Genomic DNA, 20,975 nt, shown 5'->3' with positions numbered 1-20,975 from the left:
TGATTGGAATTCAGTTAGGAGAACTTGTCCTTCTCAGAAGAAAAAAATTAAAAAACACAGGACGCTTTTAGACTTGGGCGAATGGCTTGACCTACTTGCATGGGCTGTAGAATGTTCATGGTTTCATTTGGAATGCAAACATTTCTTATTCCCATGTGGAAATCTTAGCTCCCAGGAGATCATATCCCACTGTTTAGGGAGAGAAACCACTGTTAATTATCTTTACCTCCTTGCTGCCTTGGCTGTCCATTCTCATTTTGGAATGATGACCAACTCTGCTGACACTGTCCTTCAGTCTGGCAGCTGTTTCCTGCACACTTGCTGCGTGTCTCACACCGTGCCAGAAGTTTTGAGGAAAAAAAAAAAAAAAAAAAAAAAAAAAATACATACACGTTATAGAAGGCTAAAAATGCTATCATAGAGTGAAAAGTGGTAAGAGAACACAGAGGAAGAAGGGATGGCTCCCAGTTTGGAGGTGGGGATTAGAGAGGAGGGAGGGTTTCTGTAGAGAAAGGGTTATTTGAGCTGGGCTTAGGATGGAACAACTTTACTAAGGCAGAGATGTAAGAATAAAAACATGGAGCATATCAAAAGAACAGGAATTGAGTGATTCTTGTGGGAGGGTTGATGAGAAATAGTGGTAGATAAGGCTGACAGCCTTGACCAACTTCCTGAGGAGTTTGGACTTTATTCTGAAGGTGGTGGAAAGTGACATGATCAGCCCTCTTCTATGTCCTCTGATAAGCACTAAAGAGCTGCTGCTGCTGATAGACCTTGTCTCACCTGTCAGTTCTGAGGTCATTTAAAAGAAAAGAAAAGCACTTTTGGAATCCTCCATTCCTTCTGTGTCCATGATTGTTTTCGTGTGTTCTGATTTAGAAAAATGGAAAGAAAATGACCATCCCATAAAGATTCTCCTAAGGTCCACATTGGAAGGAGTGAGAATAGGTTCATGTTTCTAGTTTTTCTGTTAATTCCTTTCTTCCTTCCATTTCCCCCTCAGCCAGACTCTTTACTTTGTCCTGGGTGTACAAATGAGACAGGTCTCTGTCCTCAATGAACAAACCCATGGAGAATTCAGACAGGGACACAAGTATTCTAAGTGCTTAGAGAGAAACGTTCACAGAATGTATCTGTGGTCCCAAGGAAGGAGAGGTCAGTTTCGCAAAGTGGAGTAAGAAATGTTCCTCAGAGGCAGAATGTTTAAAGATGAGAGGAGAGGGAAATCATTCCTAGAAGAGGGTCAACATGAACACAGACACAACATGAAGTAGCCAAGAGTGCTGGAGAAACCACAAGCAGTTTGGTAGCCCCAATTTATGACACAAGGGGAAATGCTATGAGAGAAACAGAGCAACCAGGGCAAGGTCATAAAAGCCTTGCTTTCTGTGCTGAAGCAAAGAAAACTCCATCCTCGGGATCAAGTCCAAATTCTCAAGGACGGAATTTTTGAAGTAGAGGAGTGCCATGATCAGCTTTGGTGTTTGAATAAAGTCTCTAATGGCTAGTGTGGTGAGGAAGGCAAAACTGGAGACAGTGGTAACAGGACACTGCCGCAGTAATCAGGACAGGAAGATAAGGTGCTGGTGCAGTTCACTACTTCTAACCTTTTCCACTGTCTGGGTCAGCAAATGGAAAATGAAGATTTGTTACAAAGCATATTTCTGTCATCTTGTAAATAAACCGTGCTTCTGACTTCTCACATTAGCTGAGGCAAAGTAGGGCTGACCTACTTTGCTGACCACTGGGAGGGAGGCCTCACCATCACAGGAAGAGTTCAGTAAATGCCAAGCCCCTACATCCTTCGTATTGTTAAGAGCACAGAAAAATGGGAAGATATGACTGAAAACTGAATTTATGGTGGTTTCTAAAAATGGATTGTTGATTTGCTTTATTTAGATATAATTTACATACCATAAAATTCACCTTTTTGAGTGTGCAATTCAGTGAGTTTTAGTATGTTAACAGAATTTTACAACCACTACCGGTATCTAATTCCAGAACATTTTCATCACCCCAAACAGAAACCCATTAACAATCACTCTCTGTTTCCATTCTCCCTTCCCCCGAGCCATGGCAACCACTGTCTGTCTCTATGAATTTGAACTGTCTGAATTATGAACTGTCTGTCTCTATGAATTTGTATATTTCCAGACATTTCATATAAGTGGAATCTTATGATATGTGGTTTTTTATTCCTGGCTTCTCTCACTTAGCATAATGTTTCCAAGGTTCATACAGGTTGTAGCACATATCAGTACTTCATTTCTTTTTATGGCTGAATAATATTCCGTTGTGTGGCTATGCTACATTTTGTTTATCCATTCATCATCAGTTGATGGACGTTTGAGTTGTTTCCACTTTGGGGCTCTTATCTTGTACTTCTACTCAAGTGTTGCTGTGAACATTTGAGTATAAGTTTTTGTGTGAACACATGTTTTCATTTCTCTCGGATTTATCCCTAGGATTAGAAATGCTGCGTCATGTGGTAACTCTGTGTTTTAGTTTTTGAGTAACTACCAAACTCTTTTCCAAGGTGGTGGCACCATTTTAGATTCCCACTAGCAATGTATGAGGGTTTGAATTTCTCCATATCTTTACTAATACTTGCTCATCTATTGAATCGAAGCCAGCTTTGTGGATGTGAAGTGATGTCTCGTGGTTTTAGTTTGCATTTACCTAGTGAGAAATGCTGAACATCTTTACATGTGCTTATTGGCCATTTGTATATCTTCTTTGGAGAAATGTCTATGTAAATCCTTTACCCACTTTTAATGGGTTATTTATATTTTCATTATAAGAGTTATTTATAAATTCTAGATATGTCTCTTATCAGATATATAATTTACACATATTCTCTCCCATTCTAAGGGCTGTCTTTTCACTTTCTTGAAGTTAACCTTTGAAACACAAAAGTTTTTCGTTTTTATGAATTCCAATTTATTTATTTTTTTCTCTTGTTGCTTTTCTTTTGTTGCTTTAGGTGTTATATTTAAGTAATCATTGCCTGACCCAAAGTCAAAAAAATTTATTCCTATGTTTTCTTCCAGGAGTTTTATAGATTTAGCCTTAACATTTAGATCTTTCATACATTTTGAGTTAATTTTTGTGTATACTATGACGCAGGGGTTCAACTTCATTCTTTTGCATGTGGATACCAAGTTGTCCCAGCACCATTTGTTGAAAAGACTTCTCTTTCTCCATTGAATTGTCTTGGCATCCTTGTTGAAAATCAGTTGACCATAAATATGAGTTTATTTCTGGACTCTCAATTGTATTCCATTCATCTGTATTTCTATTCTTATGCCAGTACCCCACAGTCTTGATTACTGTAGTTGTGAAGTAAGTTTTGAAGTCGGGAAACGTGGGTTCTTCGACTGTTCTCTTTTTCAAGATTTGGGCAGGGAGGCCTACTCTTGATCCTTTGTGTTTCCATATAAATTTTAGGATCATCCTGTCAATTTCTGCAAGAAGGCCACCTGGGATTTTGATGGGGATTACATTAAATTTTTAGATCAATTTGAGGAATATTTCCATCTGAATATATTAAATCTAATCCATGAACATAAGATGTCTTTTCATTTATTTAGATCTTTAATGTCCTTCATCAGTGTTTGGTAGTTTTCCATGTACAATTCTTACACTTAATTTCCTAATTTTTTTCCTAAATACTTTATTCTTTTTGATGATATTGTAAATGGAATTGTTTACTTAATTTAACTTTTGGATTATTCATTGCCAGTGTATAGAAATACAGTTGATTTTTTTTCACATCTTTATTGGAGTATAATTGCTTCACAATGTTGCGTTAGTTTCCACTGTACCACAAAGTGAATCCGCTATATGTATACATATCTCCCCATATCCCCTGCCTCTTGAGCCTCCCTCCCACCCTCCCTATCCCACCCCTCTAGGTCATCACAGAGCATTGAGTTGATCTCCCTGTGCTATGCAGAAGCTTCCCACTAGCCATCCATTTTACATTCAGTAGGGTATGTATGTCAGTGTTACTCTCTCACTTTGTCCCAGCTTCCCCTTCCCCACCTGTGTCCTCAAGTCCATTCTCTATGTCTCTGTCTTTATTCCTGCCCTGCCACTAGGTTCAGGTTCATCAGTAGGGTTTTTTTGTATTCCATACATATGCATTAGCATACAGTATTTGTTTTTCTCTTTCTGACTTACTTCACTCTGTATGACAGACTCTAGGTCCATCCACCTCACTACAAATAACTCAGTTTCACTCCTTTTTATGGCTGAGTAATACTCCATTGTATATATGTACCACATCTTCTTTATCCATTCATCTGTCGATGGACACTTAGGTTGCTTCCGTGTCCTGGCTATTGTAAATAGTGCTGCAATGAACATTGTGGTACATGTCTCTTTTTGAATTATGGTTTTCTCAGGGTAGATGCCCAGTAGTGGGATTGCTGGGTCATATGGTAATTCTGTTTTTAGTTTTTTAAGGAATCTCCATATTAGCTGTATCAATTTACATTCCCACCAACAGTTCAGGAGGGTTCCCTTTTCTCTACACCCTCTCCATTTATTGTTTCTAGATTTTTTGATGATGGCCATTCTGACCGGTGTGAGGTGATACCTCATTGTGGTTTTGATTTGCTTTTCTCTAATGGTTAGTGATATTGAGCACCTTTTCATGTGTTTGCTGGCCATCTGTACATCTTCTTTGGAGAAATGTCTGTTTAGGTTACAACTGATTTTTTATATTGATCTTATATCCTGCAATCTTGCTGAACTGGTATATTAGTTCTAATAGTTTTTCTGTGGATTCCTTAGCCTTTCCTACATACAAGATTATGTCACCTGTGAATAGAGATAATTTTACCTCTTTTCCAATCTGCGTGTTCTTATTTCTTTTCCTTTCATGATTTCCCTGGCTAGGTCCTCCAGTACAATGTAGACTAGAAGTGACAAGAATGGAAATCATTGTCTTGTTCCTGATCTTCGTGGGGAAAAATCTAGTCTTTTGCCATTAAGTATAATTTAGCTCTTGGTTTTTCATAGGTGACCTTTATCAGGATGAGGATGATCCCTTCTTTTCCCAGTTTGTTCAGTGTTTTTATTATGAAAAGTATTGGATTTGCTGGAATGCTTTTTCCGCATCTGTTGAGCTGACCATGTGAGGTTTTCTCACTCTTTATTTTGTTTACGTGGTGTATTACATTGATTGATTTTCAGATGTTAAACCAACCTTGCATTCCTGGGATAAATCCAAATTTGTTGTGATGTGTAATCCTTTTCATATGTTGCTGGATTCAGCTTGCTAGTATTTTGTGAGGATTTTTGTGCCTAGTAATAAGGGATATTAGTCTATAGTTTTCTTGTAATGTCTTTCTCTTGTTTTGATATATAGGTAATATTGGCCTGTCATAGGTTTCAAGTTGGTAAGTGTTCCCTCCCTTTCTATTTTTTGGAAGAGTTGGTGAATGATTGGTTTTAATACTTCTTTAAATGTTTGGTAGAATTCATCAGTGAAGCCATATGGTCCTGGACTTTTCTTTGTGGGGATTTTGTAAATTATTAATTCAGTATCTTTACTTGTTACAGGTACCTATACAGTTTTGCCTCTTTTAGCCCTAAATATTTATTCCTTTAGTCATCCAAGAAATACTTATTGAGCGTCAATTAAATATAGGCCCTGATTTTTGACATAGAGGGTACAGCAATTAGTAAAACAAAAGTCCTGGCCCTCTTAGAGTTTAGCACTCTCATACTCTTTCTCTGTCTCATTCTCATGCTGTCTATATATTCATATTTCTTATTTATATGTAATGTAGCTCTGTTCCTTGTAAAAGAATATTGCTGAGCTTCCCTGGTGGTGCAGTGGTTGAGCGTCTGCCTGCTGATGCAGGGGACACAGGTTCGTGCCCCGGTCTGGGAAGATCCCACATGCCGTGGAGCGGCTAGGCCCATGAGCAATGGCCGCTGAGCCTGCACGTCCAGAGCCTGGGCTCCGCAACGGGAGAGGCCACAACAGTGAGAGGCCCACGTACTACAAAAAAAAAAAAAAGAATATTGCTACATGCCATTGATGGAGAAAGGGCGTCCTTAGGTTTGCTTATATATTGTCATAGTTTGTGTAAACTCTTGGGTGTTCTTGAAGAGAGTTGCATATGTGGGAAATGGAGTATATTGTTGTTACAATCACAGTTTGTATGGTGCTTCCCCTTGGCATTGCTACAAGGACATGATTTTTAATAAAACAAGCCACGATCTTTATTCATTATCATCCTCAAGACCATCTGATATCTTCTGTTCTGTCTAATCATCAGTAGAAGCATAGTTCCCTAGGGCTGCTATAACAAAGTACCACAAAGTGGGTGGCTTAAAACAAGAGAAATTTATTCTCCTGTAGTTCTGGCAGCTTGGAGGCGAATTAAGGTGTTAGCAAGGTCACGTTCCCTCTGAGATTCTAGGTAGAATCCTTCCTTATTTCTTCCTAGCATCTGGTGGTGGCCATCAATCCTTAGCATCCCTGGCTTGCAACTGCATTACTCCAGTCTCTGCCTCTGTCATCACATGGTGTTCTCCCTGTGTGTCTGTCTTTATATCACATTTTCCCCTTCTTATAGGGACACCAGCCATATTGGATTGAGGCCCACCCTAATGACCTCATCTTAACTTGATTACCTCTACAAAGACTCTATTTCCGAATAAGGTCACATTCACAGGTACCAGAGGTTAGGACTTCAGTATATTTTGGGAGAGAGAACATAATTCCACCCATAACAGAGCATTATGCTCTAACTCTGAAATATTGAGTGGAGATTTCATTTTAATAACATTACTGATTTTAATAGCTTTTATTAAACTTTCATGGTATATTTCTCTATCTTTAAAAAACTAATGCTCCTTCCCCATTACACAATAAGTTCTGAAGGTGTCATTGATCACATACTTATGCGTTTTATCTTCTTCTAAGCATAAATTCTAGAAAGGAAACAAAGATGACTGGTCCTGTAACTAGGGCTTGTTGTAAGAGAATTTCAAAAGTAGCATCTCTCAAATCACAGTTTATATGCCCCCCAAAATAAAACAGAATCACATAAGAGTTTGTGAATGATGTTTGAAACAGCAGTTGACTGCTCATATACATGGTTCCCCTTACCACAATCTCAGGGATCTTATACATAGACCAGTTTAAGTGGTGCTGGAATCCATCTCTGTAGTGAAGTGAAATAACATGGTTTATGAAATTGTATTCATATGTATTAGGTGGAGAATGACAAGTGCTCTATACAATACAATGTAACTTTGGAACAAAGTTAAAGGAATAGAATGGTATCTTCTGAGTACCAGTCTAGCAGTCTCATTTGCTAATCCCCATTGTTTTTAATAATGCTCCCAAGTAATTTTTTTTCATGCACAAATACTATCATCTCTGTTCTGTCACAGTACAGTTATTTGAGTGTCTGTCACTCGTTAGTACTCTAGAGTGGTGAATACAGCACTCTTGGGACCAGGAATGGGGAATATGAATTCCTTCTTGAAAACAAAGCCCATTGCCCTGTTCTTATGGCAAAGAAATACAGAGACATTCTTCACATTTGTTGCTTCCAACAAGTCTTGAACTCTTACCTTTAAATTTAGCTATTTGTTCTTTGTTTTCTTTTACCATTTTTGGATTAAAGCATTGACTTCTTATATTCTCGTGGCCACCTCCCTTATTTCTGCTTAAGTTTCAATTATGTAACAAGAATGAAAACTTTACTTAATTATTCTTTCTTTTCCCTTTCTTTCTTTATTTTAAAACAATACAGGGCAATCTAGAGCAGCCATGATACCTCCCAAGCATCCACGGCAGCCTAAGGGAGCTTTGGATGATGCCATTGCCTTTGGTGCGAAAACAGACCAAGAAGCACCTAATGCTTCTCAACCTACACCACCCCCACTGCCAAAGAAAATGATCATAAGAGCCAATACAGAGCCAATCTCCAAAGACCTCCAAAAATCCCTGGAAACTACTCTTTGTGTCATGGCTAATCCCACCTATGATATCGACCCCAACTGGGATGCCAGTAGTGCTGGCTCTTCAATCAGTTATGAACTCAAGGGACTGGACATTGAGTCTTATGACTCCTTGGAGAGACCTTTGCACAAGGAGAGACCTGTGCCCTCAGCAGCAAACAGCATCTCCAGCTTAACCACTCTCAGTATTAAGGATAGATTTTCCAATAGCACAGAGTCCCTGTCCAGCCGGCGTGGTCCCTCTTGTAGACAGGGCCGGAGTATCCAGAAGCCACAGAGACAAGCACTTTATCGAGGACTTGAGAATCGTGAAGAAGTGGTGGGTAAAATCCGAAGCCTTCATACAGATGCCTTGAAGAAACTGGCTATTAAATGTGAAGACCTCTTCATGGCTGGACAGAAAGACCAGCTCCGTTTTGGGGTGGACAGCTGGTCAGACTTCAGGCTAACCAGTGACAAGCCATGTTGTGAGGCAGGCGATGCAGTTTACTACACAGCTTCATATGCAAAAGATCCACTTAATAACTATGCAGTCAAGGTAAGAAAATTTTATAAATCTGATTTTAATCTTCTCTGACACAGTGTTATTGAGATGGGTCTGGTTTTATTTTATTTTTCTTCATTCCTCCAATCAGCAAAAACTTACTGAGCATCTACCTTACACCAGATATTGTGATAGAAGAGAGGTTAACTTATTATCTAGAGGAGAAAACAGGTATGTAAAGAGACAGACATAACACAGTATACTGAATGCTAAGATAGAAGTAAACAGAATACTGTGGGAGCTTAGAAGGACCTTAACCCAGACTCTCGATGCCAGAGAATTCTTCTTGAAGTAGGTAATACTTGAGCTGTGATTGTTTGCAAAGATTTCCTGTACAAATGAGGTCTGTTATGTGCCTTCCATTCTATACTTCTGTCTTTATCCTCTAGCAAATAAGAGACTCTTGTCTATCCCTACTTTCTAACTCCTCTGCTTCCTGGAGAAGTTTTTTTTTTTTTTTTTTGTCTCATCATTTAAATACAATTAAGGCACTGAATGAGGTTATATTTCAAAATTTTTGACTAAAAACTGGAAGCCAGAAATACACAGAAGGAGTTTAGCCCAAAGCAAGGAGACTTTCAAAAAGCTTTCAAACAATGCTTCCAAGGCTCAGCGGCCATGGCTCATGGGCCCAGCCGCTCCGCGGCACATGGGATCTTCCTGGACCGGGGCACAAACCCGCGTCCCCTGCATCGGCAGGTGGACTCTCAACCACTGCGCCACCAGGGAAGCCCTGGAGAAACATTTTTGTAGAGGAAGGTAACCAGTATTTGTTGATGTACCAGAAACTTTTTAGTGTTATATAATTTAATCTTCACATCGACTTCATGGGGTTAAGATCTTTTTATCCATTTGACAGGTGAGGAGAATAAAGCTTAGGGTCACACAGCTAGCAATTAGTAGAGCTAGAATTTAAACACAGATCTCTCTGACTCCATAGCCTACACTTTGTCTGTTATGTCGCATATTAACTTCTTAAATGTATATCACCCATACCAGACAACACACTTCTTTAAGAACGCTAAAACTCTTAAAATCAAGAATTCTTGAGCAATTACATTCACTGTAACAGTAAGCCGTAGGCTTCATCAATGTAATAAATAAAGCATGGTCTTTGAAGTCCAAAAGATCTGGGTTCAAATCCTGACTCTGCCACTTAGTAGCCCTGTTACAAGTTGCTATTCTAAGTCTCAGTTTCCTCAGCTTTAGAAAGGAATAATAATGATACCCATCTTATGGGGCCATTTGGCTAAAAGAGAACAAAATGCCCCGATAGGTATTCACTTCTTTCACTATCCCTTAGCTTCTTCCCTGGATTATTTTAGGAGAGCAACAACCTTTTGAGCCTCAGTTTCCTCCTCTTTCAGATGTTTACAACAATGATCCATCTACTTTGTGGGATTGAGGTTAGGATCAAGTAAGATAATGCATGTGAAAGAGTTTCTAAAAACATAAAGCTCTGTGTAAACTTAAGGTAGTGTTCTCCCTTCCCATAGTCCCTTTTTACTGATTCTGTTCACTGGTTCAAAACTAATTAACATATCTAAAGGACTTGTACATGTTAATTTGACTTAGAAAGACCACATGGTGTCCTAGTAAATTAATGGATAAAGTAAACGATTGGTCTTGCCTGTCTATCAAGACAGAATATATTTTTGCACCAGACCTTCAGCTGGCTGCTCCCTGCATTTGCAGCACCTAAGCCACTTCACTCTCTGGTGACACTCGCAGAGTGACCCTGTGCCCCAGCCCACACTTTTTAAGTTAAACTGAGGGGTAAACTGCAGAGAGAGGATCTAGATTCGAGTTAATACGTTACTGTTGAGTCTAAAAAGGAATTTTGAGATTCTGTGTAGCATTCAAGGGCTGTTACACCGGTTGGAGTTATGGGGCCTCATCTATCTTGGGCCTGTATTGCTACAAGATCGCCAGTGCAAGCAAGATGAGTACCTATTTCAGAAAGAGACATTGAACTATCTGTTGTTCAAAACAACTAAGAAGTAGGGCTTGACTAACTTTATGTATTATTGCTGTGCAATCTTGTCTCTTTCCCAAATCAATGGTTTGGTATTGATTTCTTTGCTTGTAATGATGCAAAAGCAATCTTCAAAGAACAGGTGGCAAGTGGTTATATACTGAGAGTTCTTGGCAGGTTTGGGAAAGGATGTTTTGCACTAAATGGTGACTATAAATGTCTCATTGAAGACCCTCTAGGCATTTGTAGAAGGATCCAGTTGATAGTACAACCTTAAAGGAATAAACCACTAGCATACTGTGAACCCTACCTTTGCAGAGATAAGCAAAAAAGACCAGAAGTTGGCTCACACAAACAACTTTTTACTGTTTGTCTTCTTAAAATATCCCTTTCCGTACTAATGGAATTTAGAGTAGCTTAACAGGTATGACTGTCTGTCTCTCTCTCTTTTTGTTTTAATTGAAGTATAGTTGATTTACAACGTTGTGTTAATTTCTGCTGTACAACAAGGTGACTCAGTTATACATATATATACATTCTTTTTTTGTATTCTTTTCCATTATGATTTATCCCAGGACATTGAATATAGTTCCCTGTGCTATACAGTAGGACCTTGTTGTCCATCCATTCTATATGTAATAGTTTGCATCTAGTAACCCCAAACTCCAAGCCCCTCCCTCCTTCCCCCTACCCACATCCCACACCTCACACCCCCCGCCAGCTCCACAACCACAAGTCTCTTCTCTATGTCTGTTGAAGAGACTGAAAGGTCTTTTCAAATGTTACAAAAGGAAGTTGGTGCTAGAATTTAACAATTTGAAAACCAAAGGATACTACCCCTTAAATAACAAGTCCACTGCAGTGATAGAGTACTAAGATCTTAACTTTGGGTGTTGTCTTAGCTGTAACAAAATACTAAAACTGGATGGCTTAAACAACATAAATTTATTTTCTCACAGTTCCAAATGCTGGAAAGTCCAAGATCAAGTTTCCAGCTGATTTAGTTTCTAGTCAGGGCTCTCTTTCTGCCTTGCAGGTGGCTGCCTTCTTCCTAAGTCCCCACATGGCTGAAGGGGTGGGGGCTGTCTAGTGTCTCTTCTTATAAGGACACTAATCCATATCAAGGCCCCACCCTTGTGATCTCATTTAACCCTAATTACCTCTTTGTAGGCCCTATCTCTAAATATAGTAACATTGGGGGTTAACACCGTCAACATATGAATTGGGGGGGTTCACAATTCAGTCCATAGCATTCTGCTGCTGGTCCCCCAAAATTCATGTTCTTAACACATGCAAAATATGTTCAGTCCATCCCAACAGCCCCAAAGGTCTTAACTCATTCTAGCATCAACTCTGAAGTCTAAAGTCCAAAGTTTCATCTAAATATTATCTAAATGAGGTATGTGTGAAATTCAAGGTCTGTTAAATCCTGAGACAAATTTCCTTTCCAACTGTAAACCTATGAAACTAGTCAAGTTATGTGCTTCCAAAATACAGTGGCGGACAAGGATAGGACACACAATCCCATTCTAAAAGGGAGAAATCAGAAGGAAGGAAAGGATGATGGGTCCCAAGCAAGTCCAAAACCTTGCAAGGCAAATTCTGTTCGATATTAAGGCTCAAGAATAATCCTCTTTGACTCAGTACTCTGCCCTCCAGGCGCACTGAGATAATAGCATCACGGGCTGTGGCTCTGCTGGGCACCTTGATCCTTTGGCTCTTTGTAGGGGCCCCGCCCACATGACTCTCTGCCAGGGCAGCCTACCCCTGAGGCACTGAGCAGGTTCCTCCCGGCCTTCCCAATCTGTGAGTAGGTTGAGAGTTTTCTAAATCTTCAAGCCCTGGTTCGTTTTTGCTTAACAATTCCTTCTTCAGTTCTTTCTCCCTTTGCACTTCACTATAAGCAGTCAAGAGGAAACAAGTCCTCCCTTTAACCCTTTATTTAGAAGTCTCTCAGCTAAATGTCCAATTTCATTGCTCACTAGTTCTACCTTTCGCAAAATACTGCAACACCGTTTAGCCAGGTTCTTTGCCATTTTATTAGAAATCTCACCTTTTTTTCTATTTTCTAATGATATGTTCCTCGTTTCCGAGACCTCACCAGAATCACCCTTAATGTCCATATTTCTAGCAACAGTCTGTTTGTAAGTATCTAGGCTTTTTTTTATTATGAATCTTAAAACTCTTCCAGCTTCTACCCAATTCCAAACCCACTTCTACATTTTTGTGTATTGGTTACAGCAGTGCCCCACTTCTCAGTAACAAGGTCTTAGTCTGCTTGGGCTGCCATAACAAAATACCATAGACTGGATGGCTTTAGGAACAACAGAAATTTATTTTCTCCCAGTTCTGGAAACTGGAAAGGAGGATTCTATTCCTGGCTTATAGACAGCCACCTTCTTTCTGTGTCCTTATGTCAGGGCTTGGGAGGGTGGGGGAGAGAATATGTCACATTGGGGGTTGGGACTTTAATATATGAATCTTGGGAAGACACAGTTCAGTTCATAGCTTTATTCTGTTTTTCATTCAGTGTGATATCTGAATTGTATCGGTCTTCAACTAAAAGTAGTCAGCTGACATGAGTCCAAATTCTGAATCTATCATTGTGTATTCCCAAACAAGTCATGTAATCTCCCTTGATTTTCACTGCCCTTCCTACCTCATAAGATTGTTATATGTGTATGTGTTTATGTAGTGAAACTGCTTTTGTAAACTATGAAGTATATATATAATATAATAAAACTGCATTATTGTTGTTAACAATAATGGAAAATTACTTCTCAACATTCTTTTGTCACTCTCTATTATTCTTCATTAATATTAGGCACTAGCCTGAGCATATTTTTAATAGGCTCTGCACTTAGATATTTTCTTTCTCATTCCTTCAAAGTCATAAACATCTTTCCTTAAAATTATGAGGGAAAGCTACTAATGTTACAATCCCTCAGAATTTTAGCACTGCCAAAAATTGGAAACAAAGTGCCTGATATTAAGGAAACAATGTAATAAATTATGGTATATCAGCCCAATGGAATGTTTGCAGCCATTAAAAATGGTCATCATGAAGACTGTAGAAAACCATGGAAAACATTTTTTTGTAAAATGTCACATTAATATAGCAGAATACCAAATACTATGACCATAATATGCAAATAATTTCTAAATTTAGAGTGGTGAGGATTATAGGCAGTTTTAATTTTGTTTAAAAATGATGTCATAATGTCTTTTCATTGAAAAAGCTAAGGAATTGGAGATTTGGGATCATTTGATACTGAGCTTTAAATTTCTGCTTTAGCAGCTTATTAGCTGTGTTACCTTGGCCCAGTTACTTGCCTTTTCTAAGCCTAGTGTCTTTATCTGTAAAATGGAGAAAAAACTTCATTCTTCTTAAAGCCATTGTGAAAAATCACAAGAGTCAGCATGTACATAGAGATGTATATAGTGCTCAGAGCATCATTTGGCACAAAGTAAGCATTCAGTAAATGGTAGCTATTTATTTTACCACTCTTCTTCTCATGTACCTAGAAAACACCTCTATTTTCTTAAAGAATCCAGCTCTGTGAATTTTCTTCTCTGATCTTATTTATTTATTTATTTATTTATTTATTTACACCAGGTCTTAGTTGTGGCAGGCGGGCTCCTTAGTTGCGGCTAGCAGGCTCCTTAGTTGTGGCATGCAAACTCTTAGTTGTGGCATGCATGTGGGATCTAGCTCCCTGACCAGGGTTAGAACCCAGGCCCCCTGCATTGGGAGTGCAGCATCTTATCCACCGCACCACGTATACATAATGGGCATTCAATAAATATTTCTTGACCTTTCAGCAAACATTTACTGAATAAAACATTGTGATATCTCTGTTATATCACATTTAACAGAATACAGAAATACATATGAATAAGACAAAAGCCTTGCCCTCAAAGAGCATATATTCCAGTGGGAAAGACAAAGGCATAAATAACTTTTAAACAAGACATATAATAAAGGTTCACAGTGGTGTGGAGATGTAAAGATACATAAAGATTAATGAATGAAAGAAGTCATTGTTAACACTTACCTCAGGGCCAATAAGAAAGGGCCTCTAGTGTCCCTTTCACACTATTCTTAGGGGTGAATACAGTGCATGGAGAGAATAGTGGAAAATTGAACTATGGAAAGATTTGGGACCAAATTTAGAGCCTTTGATTGATGAGCTTAAGAGGTTAGGCTTTATTTTGTGTTTTGTGGGAAACCATTAAGGATTTTTAAACAGAAAGATGACATAAGATTAATGATTTTGGAAGTAAACTGCAGTGGAAGAGTCCAAAAGAATCGGAAGCAGGGAAGCCAGTCATTATACTATTGCAATTGTCCAGGTAAATAATAAAGAGATCCTGAAATAGGACCATGGAAAAGAAGAGACAGGCAGTGAAAGAGCTGAGGCAGGCCGTCGACCATCTCTGGTGCGTGGCTGGATGTAGGATGAGGGCACTGTGCTAAGATTTCACGGAGGAACAACCCCAGGAGGATGGTGATGCCATTAACTGAAATATGAATCAGAAAAGCCAGAAAGATGAGCTCTCTGTGGAGCATGCCCATGAGATAGCCAAGTAAAGAGAAAGCCTGTAACCAGACAAAAATGTGAGTTCGGTACTCAGAAAGGAGGTCAAGTTTACCTAGTCCTCTCATAAACTTGATTTAGTTCAAACTGTGGGAATGTATGAGATTGTAGTGGTAGAGTCTGCAAATTGGGAAAAGGCCCACACAGATAAGTGACCTAAAGCAGGAAAATTTGGAGAGGATGTAGCAAAGAACAAGGGCCCACAGATCAGAGTCCAAGATTACAGAAGGCTTGGGCAGAATGAGGAGAAGGCAGGAGTTGAATCTCTGGTAAACCTCAAAAAAAATACGATCTTGGTACTAGTGGAAGTGGGTATCCAATGCAGTGAGTTAGTGGGAATATGCAACAGGGAGGCTGAGGAGGCAGTGAGCACAGTGTATTTTTAAGTGTTTTGGTGAAGGAAAGGCCAAGTTGATTCCCAGACAATATTTAACGTTCAACTCCTGTTTCTGTGTTATTCATATCTCCTTTTATCCCCTCGTCACCATTTGGTGAGCCACCATGCGGTAGATTGGACCGTCTGTCTCTGTGGCTACACGCTGGCTGGCCTCCAGCCCTTAACTTCCCTGCCCTAAATAAAATCCACCTTGCTTTTGCCACCCTTCAAAGAATCTGGGTAGCCACCGACCAAACATGTAGTCTTCAAAGTACACTCATCAACTTTAGAAGGGCGGGCCTTCGTCATTCTACACAGGAAGAAACTGAGAACAGAGAGGAACAATTATTTTTGCATATCATCATTAGCTTTATGGCAGGCTGCCTCCTTATTCCTACGTGGAACTTGTCTTGTTATATCATACCTGAGTCAATAGATTGACCCTGCTGTGTCTCAGTGTTATCCCTGAATGGACAAATGACAGCCTTTTGCCTAGAAGCAGGGTGGACAGTTGGTAAAATTATGGCTCAGTGTCAGTGGAACATTCTTTTTTCACTGTTGTCATGAGATCATTTTATAACAAACACTGCTATGTGAGACCACATGAGAAATTGATGAAATTACCTCGAGGAAGGTGATGAAAATCTTCTATAAGCAAAAAGTATAAATTTCTGACTTATTTTTCCAGTAGTTCCAACTCTGTGGTACTAGGTATCTTCTCTTTTTAAAGTAGTCCTGGTCTTTGTTCTCAGGGGTAGAGCACACAAAGCTCAGTGAAGAGGTACACTTTCCTACTACAGCACTGGAGCAGCTTCTTTTCTTCCAGCTATGCCAAGAATCTTGTTAAAAGCTTGTAATAAAGTAGAGGTGAACTGTGGAGACCAGCATCTTTTATTGCATTTTGACTCTGGAGTCTCCTTTGATCTCATTTAGGTGGATGCTGAGAAAGCAAGACACTAAATGAAAAAGCATTAATAGGAATAACTATGATTGTTAGGAATTTACAACTAGTTCAGACTATAGGATCAGGCAATTAATTACTGGCTTAGTGACAAGGAAAAAGCTATAGAGGAAACCACTTTCATTATCATAATTCAACACAAATATGCCCAGCGTTAGAACTTCACAGAAAGTGATTAATCAGCAGCCAGCTCTACAGACTCATAGCCATCCTAGGTCAGTGTTCACTTTATTTCAGAGCTGAATGCATACAGAAGTGCCTTAACGTCTCAACTGGAAATCGATTTAGAAAGGAGAAGTTTGGAGTACTCATGTAAACCTAGAATCAAAATGAATTGTCTAGTAGGAAAAGAGAGCCATAGCTTTAATTAATGAGGTGAGAGGACATAGATGGGAATTATAAATTGGGATTCAAATTAAGTGAATTCCTAATCTGGGCCCTCAGCAGGTTATTGAACTGTGCTGTGCCTCAGTTTCTCTAGTGTGATCATCCTGGGTATCATTCTGTCAGCCTAAATTACTGGCTCAGGAACAGGTGATTACAGGTGATTTTCTTTTGATCCATATGCTGAGTGGGAGCATAAAAAGATTTGATGAGTACAAATCACAAATGAAATAGTAAAATCTTATACAGTTGCCTTCTTGAATTTCTCTTCTAGACTCCAAAATGTTTTTTGGGCATGTGAATATTTTTGCAGCAATTTAAGCTGTAAAATACCCGGCCTACCTGACAGGTTTCATAGCAGATTCCTAAAGCATGGAGTTCTGAGTACTTGGGGCCCAGACAGCATTTATATATTAAACACTTAATCCATTTTGAATATATTTGTAACAGCATTGAGTGTGTATAGGTCTTAGCTGTGTAGCAGCAAGTAAAGCAGTACTCCTCCTGGGCAGATCAAGGAATTGATGTCAATCGGGGATCAGCCTGTATTCTTAGAGTGAGGTTGTACCAAATAATGGATATCAATTTAGAATTTGCCAGTTTTCATTCTATACTTTTTCCTGTATGGAGTTGTGCTTTTGGGTAATGTGACAAAATACCACAGATGGTATAGTGTGTGTGTGATCTTCAGTGTTTCTCATTTTTGTCCCTCTACCATTCATTCCCGACCATATCCATCTCACTTAAAGCTGACTGAGAAACTGTAAAGTGCATAGTGCAAGCTGGAAATGAGAATCCCTGCTGATAAAGTGGAAGTCAGCTGAAGGCATACCAGGCCGACTGGGCCCATAATAGAAAAATAAAAGCTAATGTAGAATATTTTTGAAGAGTCCTGTATTTTGTAATTATTGCTTTCTTTGGGGAAAAGAGAAAATTGAATGGAATGATGAAGAACAGTGTCGTTTTGTGTGGTTTTGTGCAATACAAAACCCCTGAGCCTCCAAGGCAGCCTGGACTCAGCAGACAGCCCTCACTGTTCAGATTTTACTCATTTGTGTAGTCAGGTCATGAGTGTTTATTACCCAGATTTGTCAGCCATTGCCCCCTCCCCATCACCTTGCCAACTTCCATGTGTTTAATAAAAGCTATGCATATATTCTAGCTGTTCTGAGTAAATAAGCCTTATGGCTACACCAGGTCAGATGTCACCTTTCTTAGTATTTGTGCAGACATACTGAGCATGCACTAGGTGCCTTGCTCTGTGCTGGAACCCAAAGATACAAATATCTGCTCTTAAGACAGACAAAAGAAAAATGTGATAGCTGTAATAACAGAGACATGTACTTGAGATGCAGGTGAGACAGAAAGGAGGTTTAGGGTATATAGCACTTTCTCTCCTTGACACACATGATGCATGTGATGACTTTGAAAAAAGTAAGTGGGAATCCCTCCGGCATATGAGGGGAGAAGAGGAGCCTAAATCAGAGAGAATACCTGGAGGGTAGGAGTAGGGCTCTGGCTGCATGTAGTTCAGTGTGGCAAAAGTAGAAGAGGGGTGAGAAATAAGACTAGAAAGAGAGGCCAAGCCAGGACTTTATCCTGTGAAGATAATGAGGAACCATGAGGAAGTTTATCCAATTTTTTTTTTTTTTTTTTTGAAAGGTGGCTCTGGTGACCACATAGAAGGTGTATTTGAGGGGAATCGCATGAGAGGCAGGGAGACCAGTTGGAAATCTTTTGTAGTAGACCAGCAAATGATAGTGGTAGCCATAGAGATGGAGAACAGAGGATAATTTGAAAGCTATATGGGAACAAAATCAGTAGAAGTTGGTAATTAACTAGATGCAGGGAATGAAGATGAAGGAGAAATCCAGAGTGAACTTCATATCTCATCTAGATGTTGGGACAGATAACAGAGCCGTTCACCAATAGAGGGCGTACTGGAAGAACAGGGGAATTTGGTGGGGAAAAGTTCAGGTTTGGTTATGTTGAGTTTAAGGCATCCATCTACAGGATGGGACATACATGGAGAGAAATCAAGTAGGCCGTTGTATAGATAAGTCTGAAGCTCAGAGACAAGTTTGGATTGCAAATGTAGATGTGGAAGCCAGCAGTATATCAAGATGGCTGAAGCCATGAGCTTACTGAAGGGGGTATGTCAATGAGAAAAGAGGATAGAGAGCAGACCCCTCAAACACCAGCATTTCAGGAAGCCTTTGGGAGGAAGGTAGAGTAAGTAAGAACAGATAATAGCACTCTCCATTCAACAACTGATTTATTCCATAGCCATCCTGTTTTGCCAAATGTTCACCTTTTTCCCCCACCTCCCTACTTTGTTGCCTTAAACTGAATATCTATTCCACTCCCCAATACTGAAAGGGCAGCAAGATGTACACCCTCTTTACAGGTCCCAGGCATCGTAGGCATTCTGAAGGGGTCAGTAGCATTAGACACATAACGCTGTCTTCTCCTTCCCAGCTGCTTTTAATGAGGCTTTACAGTCAAAGCCCCCCACAGTCTACTTTTTTAAAGTTAGCTATCTAGGTTGAGATCATTACAACAAACATAAATGCTTTATAATGGCAAATTTGCCTCAAAGATATGCAGAGTAGTTACCATGAGCAACACAGAAAATGAGCTCCTGCGCTGAAATGAATGTTTGGAATTAAACTTCTCAGGTTGTGTGTGAGGATCCGTTGTCAGCTCTGTTTCCCCCACTAAGATCAGGCTTGTGTTAAGTGTTGTATATTTTGACCTGGGTCTAAGAAGGTCTCAGGAGAGATTAATTTGGCTCTGATTCTGGAAGCATTTTCTTCCCCATTTTCCAACAGATGATTTAACAGTGGTTAAGGAGTCCCCCACCCCACTGTATTTAGGGGCTCTGGCCAGATTGCTTCAGGATGCTGTGCTCCACAGATAGGAAGCTTAAGGAGCTGTCAGATACTTGTTTGAATGCACAACTGATAGAAATCAATATTTCTCCTTCCCCTTCTCTGTTCTCACTCATCTTTATTAACTCAGACAAGCACTCAGTTTCCCCCAAACCTCTGTTTTTGTGACAATGTATTGTCCACATTGGTGGGCGTGGAGCTACCAGCTGGCTGACTGTCCCTTTTGATGTTCTTCTGGCTTCCTCTGGACAGGTAGCTCCAGAAGGTGTGCCTTGTGAGTGGGCAGAGAGGCAAGAGTCCCTGTGCCCAGGATGGGCATCCCTTCGTGCTTGTGCTCCTCACACGAAGTGTTCCCTTTTCATGAATTAGGCATTGCCACCTTCATAGAACCGAGAACTTGTCCACAAAGAGGACCTATGGCATATTTTACAAGATTCAACCTCCACCAGCCTGGTTTTGTTCTCTTGCTGCAGTCTCCTTGCAAACGACTCCAGGATCTTGATGTTGCAGCTCCCTCTAGTGTCACCGTGGCTCAGGCTCTCCTAGGGCTTTTCTTCCCGGTCAGAAAATGTACACAGTGCAGTCTGTCAAAATTGGCAGCATTTTAAATAGGCTTTCCCATACATAGTCAAAACAAATATGAGATGATTTTTCTCCCATTACAAAAGGGAATCTTACATGAAGATATGGGACCATTCCAGCTCCAGTTTTGTTCCTATTTCAAAATTTTGTGAAGGCTAGGAGTCCTGTGGCAATCATTCTTCCTGAGGAGTGGATCTTTCAGTTCAAGCCAGCTACGCTTTGTAAGCAAGGAGTATGAATTCCTTTCAAGAAAATTAAATAAAAATGGGAGGCCAAGAAGAAGTTACTTTGATCTCTGCTAGAGAAAATACTGGGTAAGGGAAGAAGGAAAAAAAACAACAACCAGCTGGAAGAACCCTGTCCATTTGTTCTGAAGAGTGGCTCGTTTTCTGAAATGACTTTTGGACTAGAAATTTATCATCTGAAGAAAAATGGCTACTATGTGGTACATGGAATAACATAATACTCCTACCTAAATTAACGTCATCACAGGCTCCATAATAAAGATTTATGAGATACTCATCATATGAGAAATCCTATTATGGAAATCTCCATAGGTCTGTGTTTTGGTTGTAGCTGTTCTCATGGTTATGAGCCAATCAAAAGCCCTGGTATCGGGCTTCCCTGGTGGCGCAGTGGTTGAGAGTCCGCCTGCCGATGCAGGGGACACGGGTT

The 20,975-nt window shown here is 39.8% G+C and overlaps 1 protein-coding gene across 1 annotated transcript in view; it reads left to right on the top strand.

Moving 5' to 3' along the window:
• The window catches only part of PEAK1 (pseudopodium enriched atypical kinase 1), a 255,154-nt gene that overhangs the window by 229,582 nt on the left and 4,597 nt on the right, over positions 1–20,975 (top strand). Inside the window, exon 5 of the mRNA XM_007469163.1 lies at positions 7,782–8,527. Within this exon, the coding sequence (XP_007469225.1) occupies positions 7,782–8,527 (746 nt within the window). The remainder of the gene's footprint in view (positions 1–7,781; positions 8,528–20,975) is intronic.

The sequence above is a fragment of the Lipotes vexillifer genome, unplaced genomic scaffold, assembly GCF_000442215.2.
Source record: "Lipotes vexillifer unplaced genomic scaffold, Lipotes_vexillifer_v1.1 scaffold103, whole genome shotgun sequence".
Taxonomy (NCBI): Eukaryota; Metazoa; Chordata; class Mammalia; order Artiodactyla; family Lipotidae; genus Lipotes; species Lipotes vexillifer.
The sequence above is the reverse complement of the archived record's forward strand: the minus strand, read 5'-3'. Positions and strand labels throughout refer to the sequence as shown.